The 21,721-nt window shown below is 47.0% G+C and overlaps 1 protein-coding gene across 2 annotated transcripts in view; it reads right to left on the bottom strand.

Moving 5' to 3' along the window:
* Positions 1 to 3,112: 3,112 nt before the first annotated feature.
* Ice1 (interactor of little elongation complex ELL subunit 1) overlaps positions 3,113 to 21,721 on the bottom strand; it is a 39,508-nt gene continuing 20,899 nt past the window's right edge. For both annotated transcript variants that reach the window (NM_001427643.1, XM_039099380.2), the window contains 7 exons: positions 16,381 to 21,030; positions 15,260 to 15,428; positions 13,261 to 13,421; positions 10,349 to 10,539; positions 9,293 to 9,399; positions 6,920 to 7,018; positions 3,113 to 4,336 (listed from right to left, as the gene is read on the bottom strand). In NM_001427643.1, the coding sequence (NP_001414572.1) occupies positions 4,125 to 4,336; positions 6,920 to 7,018; positions 9,293 to 9,399; positions 10,349 to 10,539; positions 13,261 to 13,421; positions 15,260 to 15,428; positions 16,381 to 21,030 (5,589 nt within the window). In that variant the 3' untranslated portion in view covers positions 3,113 to 4,124. The remainder of the gene's footprint in view (positions 4,337 to 6,919; positions 7,019 to 9,292; positions 9,400 to 10,348; positions 10,540 to 13,260; positions 13,422 to 15,259; positions 15,429 to 16,380; positions 21,031 to 21,721) is intronic.

Raw genomic sequence — 21,721 nt, 5'->3', positions numbered from 1 at the left:
AGTGGATTTCAGAGACTTTTAAGGTAGTGCTTCTTGGACCCCGTGAACACGGGCAGCCTTTCTGTGTCCATCAACTTGTTTTTCTTCTTTTCAAGGTGTTGAGATTTTTCATTTCTTGACTATTGCTTTTGGTGTTGCTGTCCAGATTTGCTTCAGATATCTTGTTGGCAAAGGCAATATTACTGAACTTTGAATACTATTTTCTTTGCTTTGAGATTTGTGCATTCTTAAGTCCTAACATATTTTTGAAGGTCTCTATTTATGGTCACATTACCTGCAGCGGCGGCAACCTTCCTTTCTAATCTTACTGTTTTGTTTTGGGTTTTTTTTTTTTTTGGGTTTTTTTTTTTTTACACCAGTCTGGTTCACCTGTCTAGGACTTCTAGAACAACAGTGAACGGTGGTATCCTTTTCTTGCCCCCATTTGAGAAAGAAAATGGCAAGGCTTTTCCCATTCAATTAACACTAATAACTAGCTAATATCAACCATCCTTTGTTATCACTGACACCTTCTTCAGCACCAAGCTGGTTCAGTTTCATCTGCAGGGATGTGTATCCTGAACCTACTCAGAGTTCTTCATGGGCTTTGTCCTCCAGAAGTGGCAGGCTGTCCTGTGAGCCCCCAGTGGGGAAGGGCTGGGGCTGGAGCAGTGAAGAGGCTGGCACCGGGAAGAGGCATCCAGGGTTGTATCTCGCAGAGCCTGCTGAAGACCTAACATCCTCCACAAAGCAGAGTCCTTCATAAGTGCTGCACGCAGGCCACTTGTACATAATTCTCTGGCCTTTGAGTTGGTCTATACTCAGCTGCACTCAGAAATGACTTACCAGTGGTAAACAAAACTGATGACAAAAGAGTGGTCAAAGAACATTAAGATGGCAATGACTTGATATAAATATAGCATCTGTTAATACATTGTTTAGAAGGGCAGGAAAAGGGGTGTCCAGTGTTCACAATCATTCACGAGGAAATGTCAGGAGGAGACAGAAATGACTTACAAGTTAGTTCCTTCCTTACTCTAGAAATTCAGCTTCTAGAACCACCTCATTAAAACCTTTGCCCCGCCTCTGCTGTGAGCTGCCAAGTTGATAACTCATGCTTTAACTGCTATTTATACTTTCCACAGGAGCGGGTTAGACTGGTGAGCAGCTCTTTTCCTCTGGACGGCTCTGTGCTGCTTATCAGTCAGGCCAGAGGGCCATGCCTGCCCATGGTCAGTAACCCACCTGGACACATGGGCTTTTACCCTCAAGCGTTTTATTTTGTGATTATTTTTAACAATCTCCAAAGAGAATTTGACTGAACAGTTAAAATTGATTCAGACCTGTTACCTCGTCATCCATCCTGACCCCCATGTACCTTAGAAATAATGGGCCCAAGAAGCCAAACTAGTAGTCTAGGGATAGAAAAGTGTTTTCCTGATCAAAAGCCACCTACTTACCTGGCTCTTGTCACAGGATGGTCTGCAGCACCCTCTGGTGGCCACAATTCAAATCCATCTACTTTCTTCAAGGGCATTTGATGAGCTGCACAGCCACATCTTTTGTAAGGAGAAAAAAACAACAAAATGACCTCCATGACTGGCGTGACAGCTTCAAGGACATATTGCACTATGACCTTGGAGGTCTTCAGCAGGTATGTCCGGCCCATTTGGCTCCACACAGGTCCACTTCTCTGTCTGGATGATAAAAGCCTCCACCTGTACTCTGCTGGGTACCAAGATCTGTCAGCCTAAAGCGATTTCACCCAGAGAACCATACGGCACCCACCATGGGTGACCTCTGTCCTTGCAGATGTGTCATGGATGGATGGATGGACGGATGGCAGCCAGAGCTGGAACTGGGGCAACTGGAGAATGCCACTGTCTGTGGGAACTTACAGGTGCTCAGTCACTGGACACAGACAGATGAAGCTCGGGCTCTCCATTCCCACTTGCTCTGCCACCCCGACAGGCTACTCACCGACAGATGCTTCACTGCTTTACCTAGTGCAGGGGCATTCTGCTTTCTTCCACTCTGCCCCGCCTTGCATCCAAGAGGGTGGAGGTGACGCTCTCTCCAGAGGAAGAGACAGAGGGGAGGGGAAGGAAGAGAAGATATGAATATGAATGAGGAACGATTTAGCATTTGCCTCCATCAGCTACTGATCCCCACAGCTCTGCCCTGATCTCTAAAATAATTTTGCTCTTAGGGGCCAGGCCACAGGGGTTGAACATCATACACCCAAAGTAAATGGAAAACATTCACCTGTGATCCCCACTACTGAGCCTAGCTCATAATCCTGGTCCTCACCTATACTTCAACACAACATTGTTTCCATCTCTAGGGCAGGCTTGAAACCCACCTACCCTGACCATGTACCTGTCCCCTGAGGGTCCAGTCTGTGTCCCTCACCCCACACCCTCTGCATCCTCTGTCCTTCTTCCCCTGCACCTGCTAAGGTGCTGTGTCATCTGCCTTTCTAGGCATGCCCTGTGCATCCTTACCCTTCAGCAGCCCCAGTAGCAGCCATTGTCATACCTCTGGAGCCTAGGTCCCACCGTGAGACCTGCAGTGCAGTCCTAGGTACCCTGTAGGCTGCTGTGGAACAGGATCTCACTGACAGTGACTTGCATTTGGTCCTCACCCTCAGAAGGGCTTCTGCACAGGGCTACCTTCACTTTCCAGAAGTGCTAATACTTCCTCTTCTGGGCTGATGCTCTTCTGTGTCCTGACTTTCCCTCCTCAGAGGACCCAGATCACATGTTGATGTCTGTGCCCCACGTCTATCATCACTGCCTGACCCAGTGGGTGATGACATGGGTTCCCACTCACAGGTCAGAGCTGTGAGAGCATGGCTCTTACCAGGCTTGCTGAGCACAAGCACAGGCACAGCGGGAGGCACGAAAAAAGGACTTCCAAAGGGGCAGCCCACCCACTCATGTTTGTGAAGACTACGTAAGACACAGATGCAAGTCACCAGAATCGTCGTCTGGTCTGACTCTACAGGCAGCAGTTATAACGGAACAGCGAAGTCTACATAGAACCATTTGACACTCTTCAATCTGGAAGACATCTTCATCTGCATTACAGATGGGACATCAAGCACCACATAAAAACAATCATAACAAGTGTGTATGGCTTGTTTTATTTTTTTATTATAAAAACACATACAAGAGTTTTAAGAAATGATGAATATAAGACAAATCAGAATCACAGTGAGTTATTAAACCCATTTCTATATACAAATAAAAAATTCCGAAAGTGGAATATCATCCAATGTGAGACACATCATAGATAGCATTGCCTGTATTCACCCCCACACAGCTGTCCCTACGCACACACCCCACAGAGCTGTCCCTATGCACACACCCCACAGAGCTGTCCCTATGCACACACCCCACAGAGCTGTCCCTATGCACACACCCCACAGAGCTGTCCCTACGCACACAGCCCACAGAGCTGTCCCTACGCACACAGCCCACAGGGCTCTGCTGCTCCCTCAGACTGGTCATCTCTGCACAGCCAAATGGGAGTCTTGCACTGTCCGTTAATCCTGATATTTATGGTTCAGGACATTCAGAGATGGGAAGAAACACACTCATGTACACTTCCACCAAATTTGTCCTACTATGGTAGCTGTGCACCACACTGTGGTAGAACTTCTGCAGCCATTTTCAGCTACGACAGGGAGACTCACTTAGTTCTATGTTTTAAAAGCCAATATGCTTTTATCTAGCCATTTATTTGAGCATAAACTCTAAAAGTGACTCAGATACCAAATCATGTATTTGTACGTTTAAGATCATTATAAAAAAAAATGCCACTCAACCTTTAAAAGCCACTAAAAAGGACACTTTTTGCAGCCAAAAAATAAAAAGGGCTAAGTTCAAGTTTTTGTTGTTTGACCAAGATACAATAATACAATCGATATGTCTGTGACCATACAGCCATAACTGAAATGCATGTGGTGTAAGGGAAAGGCAGCTGCCTGTTTCTGTCCTCATCACACCGGAAGGCGCGCTCCTGTGTCATCTGCATCGCGCCTTTCTCTGCTGAAGACAGGTAAGTAAGTCCTTTACAGTAAAGCTTGCCAAAGCGCTTCTCTCCCCAGTGGCCATGGCCATCTGGTAACCCTCCTGTCTCTCTCAGGGTGTACAGTCTCCTTTGCTTGGAGAGTCTGCTGAGCCATCAGTACTCAGAGAGCCAACCTCTTCCAGGCAGCTGACAATTGCTGATGGAATAGTGTTGGAAGTCTGTGTCCGCCAAGCTTCTAGAATCTTGGATATCTCTGCTGGATTGCTAGGACTCAAGTCACAAAGGGCATACACAGCTGCAAGTTGTACACCCCATGGGATATCTGAAAAGGATTTTCAGATCAGTTATGACACAACAAAGAAAACCTCTGTTAGTTACTCTGAACCTCCGTGTATGTCCTAAAGAAAACTACTCAGACATGGACGACTTCCTGCCACTAATGAAAATTACATTCCAGAGAACAATGTCTCACAATAAAAACGTTCACTCAAGGCCTATCTACAAATGAAAAATAAAAGATTCCTGTCCCTCTGGGCACTGGCGGTTATGAGGACTTCAGGGTCGTCTAATCCCATGAAGCTGGAAAAACATGAGGATCCTCTAACAACCAACAAATATAAAACTCTCAAACAGTCTCCAGCACTGTCTCTAAAGGGATGTAGACATGAAAATCATAATAACTTTAGTCTATTTTTACTAAATAGTGCATTTATACAAAAGCCTACCCTTGTGTCAACTGACATCAGATGAGATCGCAATTCCAAGTCAGTGTGACTCCAAACCAGTGTTACTCTAGGCCAGTGTGACTCCAAACCAGTGTTACTCTAGGCCAGTGTGACTCCAAACCAGTGTTACTCTAGGCCAGTGTGACTCCAAACCAGTGTTACTCTAGGCCAGTGTGACTCCAAACCAGTGTTACTCTAGGCCAGTGTGACTCTAGGCCGGTGTGGCTCCAGGTGTGACCCCAGACCTGAATAACTCCAGGCCAGTGTAACTCCAGGCCAGTGTGGCTCTAGACTAGTGTAACTCTAGGCCAGCGTGGCTCCAGGCCAGGGGCTGTAGGCCAGTGTGACTTCAGGCTAGTGTGGTTCCAGATCAGTATAACTTCAGACCAGTTTGGCTCCAAACCAGTTTGACTCTAGGCCAGTGTGGCTCTAGACTAGTGTGATTCTAGGCCAGTGTGGCTCTAGACCAATGTGACTCTAAGCCAGGGTAGCTCCAGGCCAGTGTGACTCTAGGCCACTGTGGGTTTAGGTAAGTGTGGCTTTAGACTAGTGTTACTCTAGGCCATTGGGGCTCCAGGCCAGTGTGACTTCTAGGCCAGTGTAACTCCAGACTAGCGTGGCTCCAGGCCAGTGCGACAGAGCTAGTTTAATCAGAGTGCCATTATCCCTATGTTGGCAAAAGTTTACTTTTAAAATCTAATTCGCTGATTTGTAACTTAGTTAATGTAGTTCACTGAATTTAAATGTTTTAGGAGCTAAAGTTCATCATTAACCATGTATCTCCATCTTCTATGAGCAAGGCAAGAATAAACAGGGCAAATTGGAATTTCAGGCTGTGTCCCGCATCCAAATGCATATCCACAGGTCACAGATTGGATTAATTTCTAAACATGACATGCATCTATGATCCATATATGCCTTATATGCATAGCAAAGGTTTCATGATAGGAATTTTACAGCTGTAGTCTTTTGTCAGTGTTTTAAAAAGTTTTAGATTTTAGAATAGGGACAATGTTCGTTTTCTGCCAAGGGCAGCTCTGGAAGGCTCCCCTCCTCAAATAGGAAGCAAACACCAGAGAAATCCATGTGTCCAAACATCAGTTCTAGTTGACAACTTAGAAGCCAGGACTCAGACACAAACGAGGCACTCACAGCGGTAAGCAGGCACACGTGGACAGCCCTATGCAGACTCCAGACTGCAGTAGCAGGTCTGGCAGGCATTGCTGGCTCCTTACTCTTCCCTCTGGGTTTTAGCGTATGAAGTGAGGACAGTGTCTTTCCACCTCAGGGAGCTGGGAGGCATGTACTACTGTAGGGCAGTGTCCCAGATACACGGCTTTTAGGTTACGTCCATGACAGCAACACAGTCCAGGCTGCACATGCTAGTGATACCAGCTAGGACCCTCGCTACTTTTTATGTCAAGTAGTATCTAAATTGTCATCAAGAGCATTCTCCTATGGAAGCAACGAACACTGCCTTAGCAGCAGGACCGTGTCTTAGAGCAAGTGCTTACAGCTGCTGCCCATAGGCCTGGCACATCAGGCCTGCCACCCACAGTGAAGGCAGACTTGCCACTAGGGTTAGCCCAGTGCCAACAGGTGTCTAAGCTGTCAATTTGCATATCCAGTACAAAACTGTTTAACCTTATTTTTCAGTCACTGCTCAATATTCAACAGAGGAACCAGACCCATCATTCTCAGGGTTACTCTGAGTTAAGCTTTACCCAAAGAAATCAGACATTAAATTACATGTCATGAAGTCCATAATGGTTAACACAAAGGCCCGCTCTGCTACAGATCACTCTCCTCAGGCTGCATGTAGGTTTTCACTGAGGATACAGCCCAGGAGGCAGCCTCGTGGGCACTTTCTCAATTGTGGTTTTCCCCTCTCAGGTGACCATAGTTAACTGGCACAAAGCTAAGAGAGCAGGAGGTATTGTGTGCTTATACATGCATGGATGAGAGTGATGAGCCACTCAGGATGCTTCCCGAGTGACAAGTCACCAGTGCAGGAGCACAGTTCCCTTTTTTGAGGAACAAAACAGGGCAAACTGACCCTTGAAGATACAACATATCACAAAAGGTCAAAAGCGCATGATCTTAAGTTGGAGGAGCACTGGCTCATGTACTCAGGACAAGCAGGGAGAACAGTTCAAGGGTAAAGAAAGCCACAGTCTTACCTTCATCCTGAGCATGTTGTATGAACATGCCAATAACTGAACTGATATTCTTCACAGCAGTTGGAAATCCTTCCTTCAAACCTAATTGACCTAATCGACCTGGAAAAACAAAACACAACAAGGCAGAGTTCAATAAACGTTGGCTAATATTTTCTGGAAACTGCATTCATGTCTTGTTTTGTTAATGCTTTCCCCATTTCCCATAATACATGGTGTAGTTTAAGCCTGAAGATCCTGTAGTGCAGTGGGAGCAACCACTGTGAGAGAGCTGAGGCCACAGAGCTCACAGCACGATGCCACACACCCTGCCATTCAGGGTGCTGCTCACTTCTTACCACTCACCCGCTTACCTGCTGCTTTCTTATGTACCATTATGCTAACTAGTTATGTCAACTTGATAGAAGCTAACGTCACTGAGAAGAGGCAACTGCAACTGAGAAGATGGCTCCGTAAAGCCAGGCTATAGGCAAGCCTACAGGGCACTCTCTTAATGATTGGTGTGAGAGGGCATAGCCCATTGTGAACGGTGCCCTCCATGGGACCGTGGCCCTGGGTTCTCTAAGAAAGAAGGCTGAGCAAGCCAGTAAGCAGCACTCCTCCACAGACTCCACATCAGTTCCTACCTCCAGGTTCTTGTCCTGACTTCCTTTGATGATCATCTGTGATGTGGAATCATGCGCAAATAAATCCTTTCCTTCCCAAGTTGCTTTGGTCACAGTGTTTCATCACTAACTAAACGATGCGACCCTAACTAAGACAGGTAGAATGCAGAAATGGAATTTAAGTAGTAGTCACCAAAGGCAAAATATAACATAGGTAAATTTACCAGGTTAACAGTGAAGACTGTGGCCTCACTGACAGACTGTGGTGACAGAGCAGCAGCCACAGAAGGAAGCATAAGGCTTCCTGTACACTGAGGGAGGGCCACGGGTACAAAGGCAGCACCAGATCAAACAAAGCAGCATCTCACCGGGTGAAGGAGGTGATTCCTCCTGGCTGGCACTAATAGCTATCTCACTAAAAGAATCTGCTTGATGGACAAGGCTCAGCTAGCTCATTTTTCATCCCCCTGAACTGTGGTGCACACGTGTGACACGGAGAGCTCACAGAGTACACGTCGAGCACTCACAGCACACTGAGCACAGGGAGTTGTGAAAGTACGTCAGACTGATGTGAGTTCAACAACTTACACCAGCCACCCTACCCTACTCAGGAGCTCTCCAATGCTTAAGGTCCCCTGTAAGTATTAGCTGGTGCGTGTATTTTGCTGTGTATATTGGTGACATTTGCAAGAGGTGTATAATCAACTATTCTCCAGGTGAACACTGCAGATCAGAAAACTGAAAGTGGGCAAATGAGTGTCTTCACCATGAAAGCTAGACTAGTGGACTTCGGGTTTCACAAGTAACTTTAAAAATTAACTACTTCAACAGGAGCCTCGGCAAGACTCCATTTCAGGAAAAACAAGGTGGAACATCTACAAATATTCAGAATGGTTACTGAAACACTCTTCACTTTCATTGATTACATTTTGCATGCACACACGTAAGATAGCTGATGCTTAGTTTGCCAGCACAGGTCCTCTGGACTGCCTCCTTCTTCCTGCTCCCAAAACAGAGACAGCCTCTGACCAAGGAACTCAGCCCAGCAGTCTGAAATACCCCCAGACTGTATAGGACCCCACACCAATGCCTCTAGCATTGACTTGGCTCTTGTGAATGCCTAGACGTTGGCCAACTCATTCAGTAACACAATGCCATGCACATTTTGACTTATGTCTCATGAAGGTACGTACCCACCCAGACTCAAGGTTTTGTCTTAGATGTCTGTACTCTAATTAGTATGTGCAGTTCACAAGGAGAAAGAAGTGAATTTGTAGCTACAGTGACAATCAGCAGGGACATTGTATTTCCCACTATGTACTAAGGTTTATTCATATAGCATATTCCCAAATGTCAACATTATCTCCAATAATATTGCCTTTGAGCTTTAATTCAGTGGAACCCAAAGGGCTCTTTGAAGAAACCAGCTTTTTGAAGAAAATAGCTTATAGAAAGAGATTTAATTTGTGGCTTCTAGGGATTAATTGGGAGCTCTCGTTAGCAGCTAGGATTATCGGTCCCCAGCTCCAAAAAAAAAAAAAAAAAAAAGTTATAAAAAGCAGCTAGGATTAAATGAAAGCCTCTTTAGCAGTTAGTGCCTCTGCCCACTTGTCATCTCACTGGCCCATGATGACATTTTAGACACTGAATAACATGTGAACCTGCCTGTGTATGTGTCAACACCACACCTAGAATTGTCACAAATGGCCAGCGCACTGAGGTAAGAAAGCAGTAAGGGAAGAGAAAGGGAGGTGCTGCCGCACAGACTTACCAATCAGTCTCAGCACAGATGCCACAATGATATCAGGGGTGTACGCGATGTTTGAATGTCCTTTCCTGTATTTGATCCACTTATCCATCACAGGCCACAGCTCTTTACTAGAAAACAGCATGACAAGATACATGCCCATCACCGTGCAGACAGTACCAGGCGCGTGCCCATCACCGTGCAGACAGTACTAGGTACTGCATCGTCATGGATCAGGCTCTGTCATTTCCTTATGTAGGACTGAGTAGGGCGTGCTTCCCCATGTGTATGTGCAAGGGTCTCCTCACAGACAAGCACCTTGACACAGGCCTCAGTCTAGAAATGGACCTAGTCCCGGTTCTCAAGTGTGAGATCCAGGGGTCTGTCATTCCTGGAAGCAGCAAAGTGGGAAGAACAAGACTCATGCACAAAGAGCTCGACTCTTACGGAAACCTTCAGGCATTTCAAAGACACAAGTCACCAGCTCTGTGGTAAGTGGTTTAATGTTTAAAGCCAGGCTTTCTCAGCCAGAGTTTAAAAGCAATTTCTTTATTGAGTGTCAGGTTTTTCCACTCTCTTAAGGAATGGTGCATGGTTAATGCCAGAAGCAGACAAGCAGAGAAAGCTTAACTAATTAAATTCAATGGCTGTCTGCTACAGCAGGCTCCACCCTCTCCAGCACAGAGCAGCTAACTGGTACTCTGCACATATTTGTTCCTCTGGTTCTGGCTTGTCAGGGCATAAAGATGACAAGTGGAGCACTTGGTTAGCTTGTATTGGCTGAGCTGCCTCGTGTGGATGCCAGTCTGAGGACAGAAAGGAACAGACGCTCTCCTGCTCCCATTATTTATATTGGGGAGATAGTAACAAGGCAGTGAAAAGTCAGCACACAGAAAAACAAAGCTCAAGCCTTTGATAGCCACTTGGACACTTGCAGGGTACTTTTATTAGCTCTTATAAAAATCAAAGTTATCTGTACTTCAAATGCCTTGGTAAGATGGAAGGACTAGTTAGCCCACACTCCAGCGTTAGCGGTTACCTTCCTTAACCACCTTTCCTTAGAGCAGCAACCTGACTCACCTTATGATGTTGTCATGCGTCCAGATCCATCTCTGGTGGCAGCAGAGGAGATCAATGGCAAATATGTATTCCCAGATGTTTGCACTTAGGTCTTCGCCAAACTCCTCACTCGACTGAAATTCTGTTTTGGGGCATAGCTGTATGGTCAGAAGCAGCTTAGAAACTACGATCCCAACATCTATAGGAGCATTCTAGAAAAGAAAAATAAACATTTTTAGAAAGTAACATCTTAGGTGTTGACGATCTAAGACTGTAACAAGCATGTGGTAGACTGCAATGTACCCTGGGTAACTTGGAAGACGCCTCAGTTAACTAGAAACTATAGAAACAATAGCACTGGAGCCACAATCAGAACCATATCCAAAGAGCCGAGCTGTAATCTAGACAGAAGCACAAACTGCATTTGGTTACAACCAGGAATTAAGGTTATAAAATGTAGTTACAATTTAACGATAAAAATAACCTTAAAATTCTTTAAATTCTGCCTTCTGCAAATGTTGATCAATCTACCGGAGAATAATACCCAGCTTCCTTCACTTTTGAGAACATTCTGGGCTTTGTATTCTCATCGTGCCAGTGGCTTATGTACTTTTCTTCCCTGCCAAGTGGTAAATCACAGGGACACGCTGACTGTGGACAGCTCCCCTCTATAGAGCACACAGCACACTGCACCTAGTTCTGCTTGTATGAACATTCACATAGGCTTTTTTTTTTTTTTTTTTTTTGATGAGGATGAAAAGCTTCCTTTCCCTTGAGAAAGGCCTGGAGTGGGACTGCAGGGGGCTGTGTGCAACTCCCACACAGGCTGAGTTGCTCAGAATCCCATCAGCACTGCAAGCAGGTCCTAGGGCAAACGCAGGCTCAGAGCAAGAGAGGAAAAAAAGCCTGAGCCTGGAAATCTACATAAGCTACTGACAGATTCTGAGGTTTCCGAAGAGGTGTCCATCTTCTGGGAAAAGTCGGTAATTTGGCAAGCTAAGATGAAGAAACAAATTCAAACACATCTAGTGGCTCCTTGGGAAGAGACCGAACATTCGAGAGTCTGCAGGAATGCTGGTTATGCAAGACACTGAAATTCCCAGTCCAGGTTGAGGTGATGGTTAAAGTATCAAGAATCAGCATGATGAACTAAAACGTCTAGGAGACAGACTGCACTTAGGAAAATAAATAGCCAGTACAGCTTGTAGTCCACATTCTCAACTTGATGTTAACATTCCCAAGTCAAGGGCTCAAGCGACTACTCGTCAGATCTTCAGGTGCAGTTCGAAGTGCTTCTGAGGTCTGTATAATTTATCACTTAAAACATTGAGAACTAGACGAAGTTTACAAAGACTGCTTATTTAGGAGATAAAATCTATTGTATGTGCATTAGCATGACACTAATCAATGGGCAACGGACAGCCTACTTTTTAACTATTACCCAATTTATGAATGGAGCGAGACTCAGAGCATACTGTTTCAGATCAGGAACATTCAACATGTAAAATCCACACAAGTATTTCATTACAGTCTCAGATCAGGAACATTCAACATGTAAAATCCACACAAGTATTTCATTACAGTCTCAGATCAGGAACATTCAACATGTAAAATCCACCCAACTATTTCAAACTTGGGAAAAAAAAAAAAGGAAAAAAAAAAGCAACCCAACTCTGAATCTCAAGCATTTCCAGTCAAAAAGCATTTTGTATAAGGGATGCTACCTCAGGAGAAGGGCAGCAGGGACATGTGTGGTTTGGGGTGTCTGCTGGCTGCACCTGGAGCTTGTCGGATAGCCCAACTCGGCAACCTCCTGTTTGCTTGTGCTGGGATAAAGCTGTAGGCCCAGCAAGTGCTGTGCCTCTCTCCTCTCTCAGGGGCAGAAGTTACTTGGTAGGGTCCATGACACCATCTCATAAGCTGTATCATATGCACATGTACTTTGTTCCTTTGAGACAAGGTCTCTCTACGTAGTCTGGCTGTCCTAGGACTGCTATGTAGACCAGGCTGTCCTTGAACTTTTCTAGATTCACCTGTCTCTGCCTCCAAGTGCTGGGATTAAAGGTGTGGGGCCCCAGGACCACCCTGAGCTATATCGAAAGAGGTGGTTAGAGACTTGTGCTCCACTCCTTCTCATAAATATAAAGCCAAATACAGATTAGTTCAAAGAATACTTTAGAAGGAAATCACAATGGTAAACATACACAGTTTATGTGTATAAACTATAAGCATTTTCTAAAACATTTGAGGTATTTCATGCTCATAAGAAGCAGAAAAGAACAAGGTAAAGGTACACTCATGGCAGCTTCAGCATCCACTCTCATGGTTTACTAATGTTAACTAGATTCTCACTAGGCACAGTTCAGGACTAGGCAAGTGTCAATCTCATACTATTTCAGTAAACCAGTGATTAAAAAGTAAAAGTAAAAAGAACAAAGCGAACAACTTCTCACCTAAGGTCCTTTGCAAAGTCAATTAATTTACAGTCCCTTTCTCTGTGCATTACAGACCAACAGATTTCATCGGCCATAAGGCAGCGTATCGAATGAACACCATGCACTCTGAAGGGCTGCAATACTTCCTGGGATGTCATGAATACTCAATGAGTAACATGCATAAACCTATGACACTCTTAAAGGCCCTGCTGGGAAGAACAGCTCTACAGTGCCTAAGAACAAGCTGGTGAGATGGCTCAGGTGGTAAGGTGCTCGCCACCAAGCCTCGTGAACTGAGTTTGATCTCTGATCTCCACATGTACAGTGAGCACACACGCATGTATAGGCATGATAAGGAGAGAAGCAGGTGAGCAAGCAAGTAAATATGCATTTCTTAGGACTGTTGAAGACTAAGGCAACAGGGAAGACGATGCACAGCTGCCTAACACCTCTGCTCATCCTGCACGTACTGCAGCAGAGAAAAACAACACAGGGCACCTTTTCCCAGCTCAGGAACGCTCTCAAGCAGTTCAGAACCTCTCCTCTGGCACGCTGCCTGGCCACCAGCTGCATCGCGTCACTGATGGCTGACTGGGAGAGAAACACTTCCCGCCACATGTTGGCAATAAACAGAGTCAACTTCTCAGATTCTGGAAAATCTGTAAGAAAAAAGGATGCAAAGAGCCTTTAAGTCTGTCTCACCTAGGCAACTGATCTAAAATGAGGCACAGATTTTACTTCACAGGGGCATACAGGGCACTGGCAGCCGACAGGGTTGTGAGTGGGCAGCCAAAAGGGTCTTCAATGTTTCAAAACCTGTTCTCCCTCCATCTTTAGTCCCTTTTCGAATGGTCTTTTGTTTTGAGACAGGTCCCATTCATTCTGGAGTCTCGACCTCCTGCCTCAATCTCCCGAATCCTGGGATTGTGAAAGTGAGCTACCACAGCTGGCTTGGCAGTGTTCGATTTTAAACTCTGTACAAGAGTAGAAAATGTAGCATGAACAGGTGGTATCAAAGGGATCCATCAAAGGACAGGAAGTTAAAACATCTTGCTTCCAAATTCCTTCAGGCTCAGAATTTTCCCATTTGATAAACATTATAACAATTCGATTCATTTCCATGCAGACATTAACCATTTGCTGAGTAAGTGGACTGTGTGGTGGACGTGGACATTTGGATAGTCTGAGGTAGGACTCAGGAAGCTACCTCTGTTAGATGAGAAGTACGGGTGAGACCCAGGAGGGCATGCAGAAGTCCTGTCAGGTGAGGGGTGCGAGTGAGACCTGAGAAGCATGTGGAAGTGCTAAGACAGGAACCACCCTCACATCCACTGCACTAGAAAACTGGTTTTGTTTATAATATTCAGATACATTGCATATTGACAAATTCCAATCCAAAAGAAATGGAAACATCCTTACAGACTTAAGAACAGGTATTTGTGATATCTTAATTCATGCTAACCTATAGTTGGAAAGAAACAAGTGAATGGACAGGACAGGACAGCACATTGTTATCTGTTGAATAACTGAATATGACGTGGCTGGGCCCAGAAACAGACAGGGCACCACGGATCCATCTCAGAAGTTAGGTTGAGTAGGTCCAAAACGGAGAGTACGTCATGCCTGTTTGGAACTTTCCTGTTAGACTCCTACTGTGGTCACAGGGTGTGCAGGTCAGAGTTCAAGCCTGATGTACTATTGCTGTGTACACCCGTTCTGATTCCTGATTCCTGCTTCCTGCCGTGGCACCTCTACATGCCCCACATGGCACATACCACAAAGTCAACAGGAGGCCGTGAGACAGGAAATGATTAAGGACTTCTATGAAGCCATGGAGTGACCACAGACCAATAGGCATGCAGTCTGAGTGAGTCCACAAATTGGTTAGAACAAGAAATGCAGGGGACTTGGCTGATCGCACTCCTTCCCCGCTGCCTGCCTTTGTGTTCCCAGTCTTCAGCCCTTTCACGATCACACAGCGTGTATCCCATGATGCCTCACTGAACAGACCAGTGAGCAGTGGGCAACAGTGTGGGCACACTGACACAGACGCCCTGGTGCAGCACTACGCCCATTCCTCTCTATTCTATTATGAATACTCAGCCCTGCTCCTCTACCTCCTTCTCAGCAGTGAGGTACAAAAGTCCACCTTACAGTCACTGCCATTTAGCCAGAGGCACAGCAATATGGACAGCCACTGTGCAACACAGGAATAAAGGAAACACACACAGTGGGCAACAAGGGACAATCTATACAAATACATGTGCCAATGTAAGTAAGTATGCTGACAACTAGAATGACTAGGTAGTCGCTTAATCTTTACGATAGATTAAAACTTGTTTGTTAAGGCAGGATCTCTAGACCATGCTAGTGTCAAACTCACGAGATTAAAGTATTATTTTTAAAGATTCAACCAGCTGAGAGAGAGAGAGAGAAACGAGTGTGCAGTGCCTGCAGCAGTGGGCTTCACACAGCAGTGTGAACCTGGAGCACACACCTTCCTTCAGAAGGCTGTAACAGAACAAGCGAGCTCTTTCTAAGTCTCCAAGTTGCCGACAAATGCCCACATACACTCTGCACAGTGCATGGATGTAACTGTGGTCCAGAGATGTCTTCTGAATCTTTAGCTCTGAGAGAATAGAGCGAAGTAAGTATTCTCCTAAATGCTAGATTGGGAAAAAGATAAAACAATTATTAGTGATACAAGAACCATCCTAATTCAGTATCTATCAGATAAATAAAACTTGTAGAGCACCAGAAGGCAGGCCACACTAGCTGGTGACAACCTGCCTGCCGTGCTAGTAGAGGTGAGAGACCTCCCTATGACTGACCTCTTAAGAGCAAAGTGTAACTACCATAGCACGCCTGTAAATCCACCTACTTGCCTATTATGACATGGTCACCATTCAGAGAAATTCTCCTTTGTAGTTCTTGGCTAAGAATCCACACGTGCAAAGACCTGTGTACATACATTAAGCTCAGGCTAACTGTATCCCCATCTTTATTTATTCTATTGTTTAGATTAGGTGCTATTTTCCTTTCCCTGAAAGAGAATTGTACCATTGAAAATGCGACAGCTATTCACACAGAAGACAGTCTCTCAAAGACCCTTCAGCCTCTTAGGCTTTCTGAGAGGCAGCAATAAAGGACAGCTATTCCATCAGGACATCCTGGATGTAACAGAGGGCACCGAAGGGTGAGTCAGCAGGCCCTGGAGTCATCTGGCAAGGAGCTGAGGGACGCTTAGCCCACACAGCTACAGAGTCCTCAGGAGCTACACAGCTAGCCTGTGCAATGCTCTCACACTGTAGGCACCACTATCCAAAACAGACAGACAAAAGGCTACCCTGTGTTGGCGATGTGCAAGCTGAAGGAAGTATACTTTAAACTGAAAATGCCAGCACCTCCGGGAAGTGTACGAGTCTGCTCTGACAGTTTCCTCCATAGCTGTGTATCCAGCCTCCGCGGTCTTCCTGTATTTCTAACCCATAGATACAGGCTAGAACTACACAGGCCTCAGTGTTGAGAAGGTGATCCTCAATGTCCCCTGCACTAGCCAGTCCTGCCAGACACTTGTGCTTAACACATGCAGAGGAAGAAAGAAAGGCTGCCACATACCTTGTTTGTTGTGCTAAACTCATAAACAACTTCTTTCTCTTGATCTCTCATGACAGGCTTTTTGGAGATGTTCCCCACATACACGTGACTTCGAATGACAGGTAGCAGGTCAAAGGAGGACTCAGCAATCTTCCTCAGAGCCCGAGTTATGGCTATTTTATATGACTCTGCCATCTCCCTTGGATTTACTCGCAGAAGTGGCGCTGAACTGCAGCCTGGGACATCAGTTTGCTCTTCCTCAGCTGGTACGACTTTAGCCGGTGGGATTCCTCCTTGGGGGTCCTTGGGGACTCCTTCCCCAGTGACCTCCCTGGTGTCTGGTTCCGGAGACTCGTTGTCTAGGCGCAGTCTTTTAGCGCTCCTCAACATGGATACTGCTAGTGTTCTTTTCCCACCTGCATCCTGTGACTTACCTTGGTTACTGTCACCACCAGAGCTGCTGCCTGTCAGGACAAATGCTGTTGATGTTGAGGTTATAGCTTTGAGTCCTAGGAGAGCACTGACACGGCCTGGTAACACCTTTCCATCCACAGTGGAGCTTCGGGAGAGCTGCATGTTCCCTTTGAGGAGGCTGAGGGTCCGGGCTCTGGCAGATAATTCTGGGTACATGGTGTCAAGGATTTTTACAGAATTTTCCTGTGGCCCACTCACAGCCGTATGGCCTGGCGCACAGGATGGGAGTCGGCCAGGCACAGGAAGTGCATGCTTTGGTGTAGCAGCACAGAACTGCAATGGAGAGGACACTATCCTTCCACTAGCTGTTGCTGTGGATGGGGATGGAGAGGGATCCAGTGGAGAGGCCTGCTGGAGTTCCTCAGGCCATGGAGACAACACAGGAGGCCCTGGAACTTCACATAAGGGGGAAACACGGCCAGCAGGTGAGGACCTTGAGGATGGACTAGAACTTGGTACCAGAGGAGACAGTGTCCGTGATGTCCTTGGAGGTGTCGCTATTAGTGGGGGGAGCAAGGGAGGCAATGGCGGCCCCACTTCTTGCCGGATCTTGCTCAGAGTGTCAGGAGAACAGTTGGTGGGGGTGGACATATCTGTACCTGCTGTGGTGGGCTGCGCTTGGCTTCTTGGTGTTTGTGTATTTGTTCTTTCTCCCGATACTGGCTGAGGGACTTCACTCACGTGCACTTCTCCTCTGTTGAGTCCTGGTGTCTTTGTGAGCTTACTTGCTTGATCTTTGTTGGAAATCTTTGATCGAGGTTTATTTTTACAAAGTGGCTCTAATTTCCAGTTATAATATGTGTGATCAGATGTAACTTTCTCGGTCTCAAGTGTCTGGTCATATATCTGAGAACGAATCCAGATGCTAGGTTTCACAGGTCTGTTCCGAAGGCGACTCTTATCAAAGTTGACACTCTGACCACTGCTGGAAACATCCTCCTGGGCACCAGAGAGATCACCACCACATGGAGGCTCTTGAGGTAGAGGGCCAGAAGGACTGGCTCCGGGGGACTTCTCCATAGAACCATCGTCTAGGTCTTCCTGGGCCTGGGAGGGAGCAGCATCCCCAAGAGTGTCACACAGAACTACTTGTTCCATGCCAGGGGAGATGGCCACACCACTGATGATAGTCCAGTTGTCTCCCTCTTCAATCACCAGGTCTTGATCCTTATTTATAAGTACACTGATAACTTCAGAGGTCACTGCAGAGATCTGGTAGTGAAATGCCGTCTCTGCCATACATTCAGAACTCTGCTCTAACCTGGGCTGGGCTGGAGAGTCAGAACTCAGGGTCAACAGCTCCCCAGGTTCTGCTAGGCTCTCTTCCCCAGTACTGAGGCTCCCCTCAGAACTGGGCTCCCCCTCATCTCTGCTCTGAGTGTGTTCAGCGTCAGACCTGCTCCTTAGTGGGGAGCTGTCTCCACCACCCACAGGGGATGGCTCAGGCAATTGAGCAGTGTGGGGCATGGAGCTGGACGTTTCCTCAGGCAGAGCATTTTCTGTCAGGTCTTCAGCTGCCTGGTTGTGATGTGTGTGTACGGGCAATGCATGCTCAGGGTCCTTGCCACCGCAGTCCACAGGGTTTGTGTGAAGCTCTTCCCCGGTCTTGGTGAGAACATCGGATGGTACTTCCAGAGGGCACTGAGCATCTTGGCATGATTTGCTGCCACAACAGTCATCTCCTTCTGACTCCGCCCACTCTTCCGAGGCACTGAGTAGCTCTTCTTCACAGAACCTCTTCCCACATTTCTTTGTGGAGATCTCACTTTGCCTTAACTCCTTGTTCATTTCTTCATTTAGGGTTCCTTTGCTAGAACAATCTGAAACAGAGGCCCCTGAACTATAATCCTTTAACTGACAACTTTCAAGAACCATAACCATTTCTGATGTAGAAAGCTTGTCTATGTAAAGAAAGGTGCTTAAGTTACATTCTTCAAGTGCGGAGGTCAGATCGCCTACATCTGATGGTTGTCCTGCCTCTGGGTCTCCCAAAGGTCTATTTGGGTCTCCCGCTGCAGCCTGCTGTCTGCGCCCCATCACAGCTTCAGTCTCATGTTCTCCCTCACTGCAACTAACAGCCTCATCCTCTACCTCAGTGTCTTCCTCTGTCCTCCCTCTGATACCTGTGTAGCTGTAGGAAGCCCCAGGGAGACTACTTTGGGAGGTCCCTTGTGTCTCATCTGCACGGCAAAGGCCTGAAGGGCAAACAGGGCCCACGGGCACACGAGCTCTGAGAGGACCCCTGCTTGGCACTATGAGAGGTGCACTGGCATTCCGGGGAGCAGCTACAGGGGCTTCAGTGTTGGCCTGGGGTCGGGGTCCATGGGGCATCTGTTCAGCAGGGAAGACTCCTGATGTCACCCCAGATGGAATCAGCTCCCCCGCCTCCAGCCTACTGGCACCTGGCTGTGTGGTTTGGGGAGACTTCCTGGGCTGCTGCAGCAAGTGTTCATTCACGACACACTGGAAGAGGTTGTCCTCAGAGGAGAACGGTAACTTACGATCTGTGGAACAATCGAAATTCTCTGCGAGCAAGGAGCCACCAGGAGAATCACAATTAGGTTCTCGCCAAGACACTGAAACTTCTGGAGAAGGGACTTCTTCATCAGTTACCTGCTCAGAGACCTGTGCTGTGGGGTCTCCATCTCGAACACAGGCTGATACTGATGGCGTAAGAGCTATCCCCTTGCCACCATTTACAGCAGAGCTCAGTGTGCTCCCACACGGCCCCCAGGGTTCCAGGCTGCTACTCAGCACTCTCTTGGGTCTTGCCTGCTTTGTTATGACTGACACTTGGTTTGGCAGCAAAGCAGCAGCTGCCTTAAGTCCCAGAGGAATGGTACTTTCTCCAGGAGGTCCAAGCATAGCTGTCAGCCTGCTGTTCTGTGAAGCTGGTGCCTCCTTCTCTAGCTGAAGCCTGGCCCTTTGCTGGTATTCTGAGGTAGCTCTGGGACTGCCCCCACTACCTCGCCTTAGGATATCACTGCGGTGCCAGGAGGTGCTGTCAGCAGAACCAGGGCTCCTTCTGGTGAAGCCAGCTTGCGAACGTGCCAATGAAGTCCAGTCTGACTTAGGCAGTATGAGTGTAGTGCCTGGACCTCGGCCTCCACACTGTCCACCTCCTGTTGGCTTCTGAAATACTGACTGGGGAAGTGAGTGTCCCTTCGCTGTGCTTTTGAAAATGCTGAAGGATTCCAGGCCCTTGCTCTTCCAATCACTAAAGGTAGATGTTCCTAATTTTGACTTTGAACTCAAAGTAGACAAGCTGTTTTTTGGGTCATTTTCTTTTAGATGTGCTGTTGGCTCAGACCGCAGAAATGTGTTTAAAGTTCTAGTTGGTGACTTTTGTTCTGAATGATGCAGGTCTCTGCAGGTTACTTCTGCTGGAGTGCCTACACTGACACACCCTGGCCATGAAGTCTGGCGGTTACTGAAGATAGACACTGGTATGGAGGTAGCAGAGGAAGAGGAAGAAAGACTGGCTGAACGGTCACGACCTGCTGCAGCTACACACGCGCCTGACTGTGGAGTGGACTCCTGCACATCTCTTTCCCTTCTTTGAAAATGGCCAGAGCCTGTCACACAGTGTGACTTGGGAACAAATCCATCGGTGAGTATCCGTTTAGAAAATTCTGACTGGGATGGACACAAAGCCTTTGATGACAGGGTTTTTCCTTCAGAGTCTATGAGTTCACTGAAGGTCCTCTTGCCAAGGGGAGAAAACCAAACTTCTGATGGCCCAGCTCCTGCTTCCTTCTGTGCTGCTGGACCTCTGGATGTCACCTCCAGCCACAGCCTCCTATTGTGCTTCCGTAGCCCTTTCCCAACTTGCACAGACTTATCCACCTCCCTGGCCTCCACCTTTCTCTCTGCGTCTTCTACAGCATCTCCTCTGTCCCTCAGGAATTCAGACGATGCAGTCAAGTGCCTTCCCCAAGCTAGAGAAGATGTGGCTGAGGGTTCTCCCAGTGCTGCTTTTCCAGTAACAACTCCAAGAGGTGTCAGTTTGTTTACAGCTTGGGCAGTTCCCAGTGGCCCGGGCGTCTCTATACACATATCACTCCTTTTAATTTTTTCAAGCAAGTCAAAATAACCCCGTGACTCTGCTGTGTAATCTTCCAAAGCCGATTCCAGAGAGTCTCTAGGTGGGACAGAGTCACTATCGCTGGAATCCGTGAATTCTCCAAAGAAGGATTCCTTAAAGTCACACAAAGCACAAAGTCACTGTCACTACAAGAAAGCACATTTAAAAGAGGGGCTGCTTCTAGGAGAAACTCTCAACACCACTCCTGTGAGGGGTGGCCAGGCTCTGGAGTGGTGCTTGCTCTATCCTACCCTTAAGAAGCCAGGTCCTATAACAAAGGCCTCCCCAGTCCCAGTCTACAGAGCATCCAGGCTGGGCCTGACCTTTCAGCTCCCATGTGTTCCTAGTCCTGGGTTCTGTTAAAAAGGAGACTGCACACTGAGGTTTACGCTTCTGGCTCCATCACCCTTTGGTTCCTCTTTTTGTTAGACTCGTGCTGAGGCTACCCCCTGAGCCGTGTTGTTATTCTGGGGACTGCATAGATCCAGAAATACTCCTACAGCCAGTGGCAAGTCACCTCTGCTCCGAAACCCCTCCTACAGGCTCAGCTGGTGGCTCCCATCTGGGCTAATTGCGGTCTCTTACATCATCAGACCCTGCCCTTTATATGCCTAAGGGAAGGGTGAGCTCCAGTGCTGAAACCTAACTACGCACACGTAAAAACCCCACTCGCCAAAGCTTGAAGTTAGAGGCCATCTCTCTCAGCAATCCCCACATTCCCCTACCCGTCTTTCTCCCCTGCCTCTACTGCTTATCTGCTGGTAGCTGCCAAGGTTTCTGACTGATCGCCACCTTTTCCACATT

The sequence above is a fragment of the Rattus norvegicus genome, chromosome 1 (assembly GCF_036323735.1).
Source record: "Rattus norvegicus strain BN/NHsdMcwi chromosome 1, GRCr8, whole genome shotgun sequence".
Lineage (NCBI taxonomy): Eukaryota > Metazoa > Chordata > Mammalia > Rodentia > Muridae > Rattus > Rattus norvegicus.
This window is presented reverse-complemented; position numbering and strand designations above follow the sequence as displayed.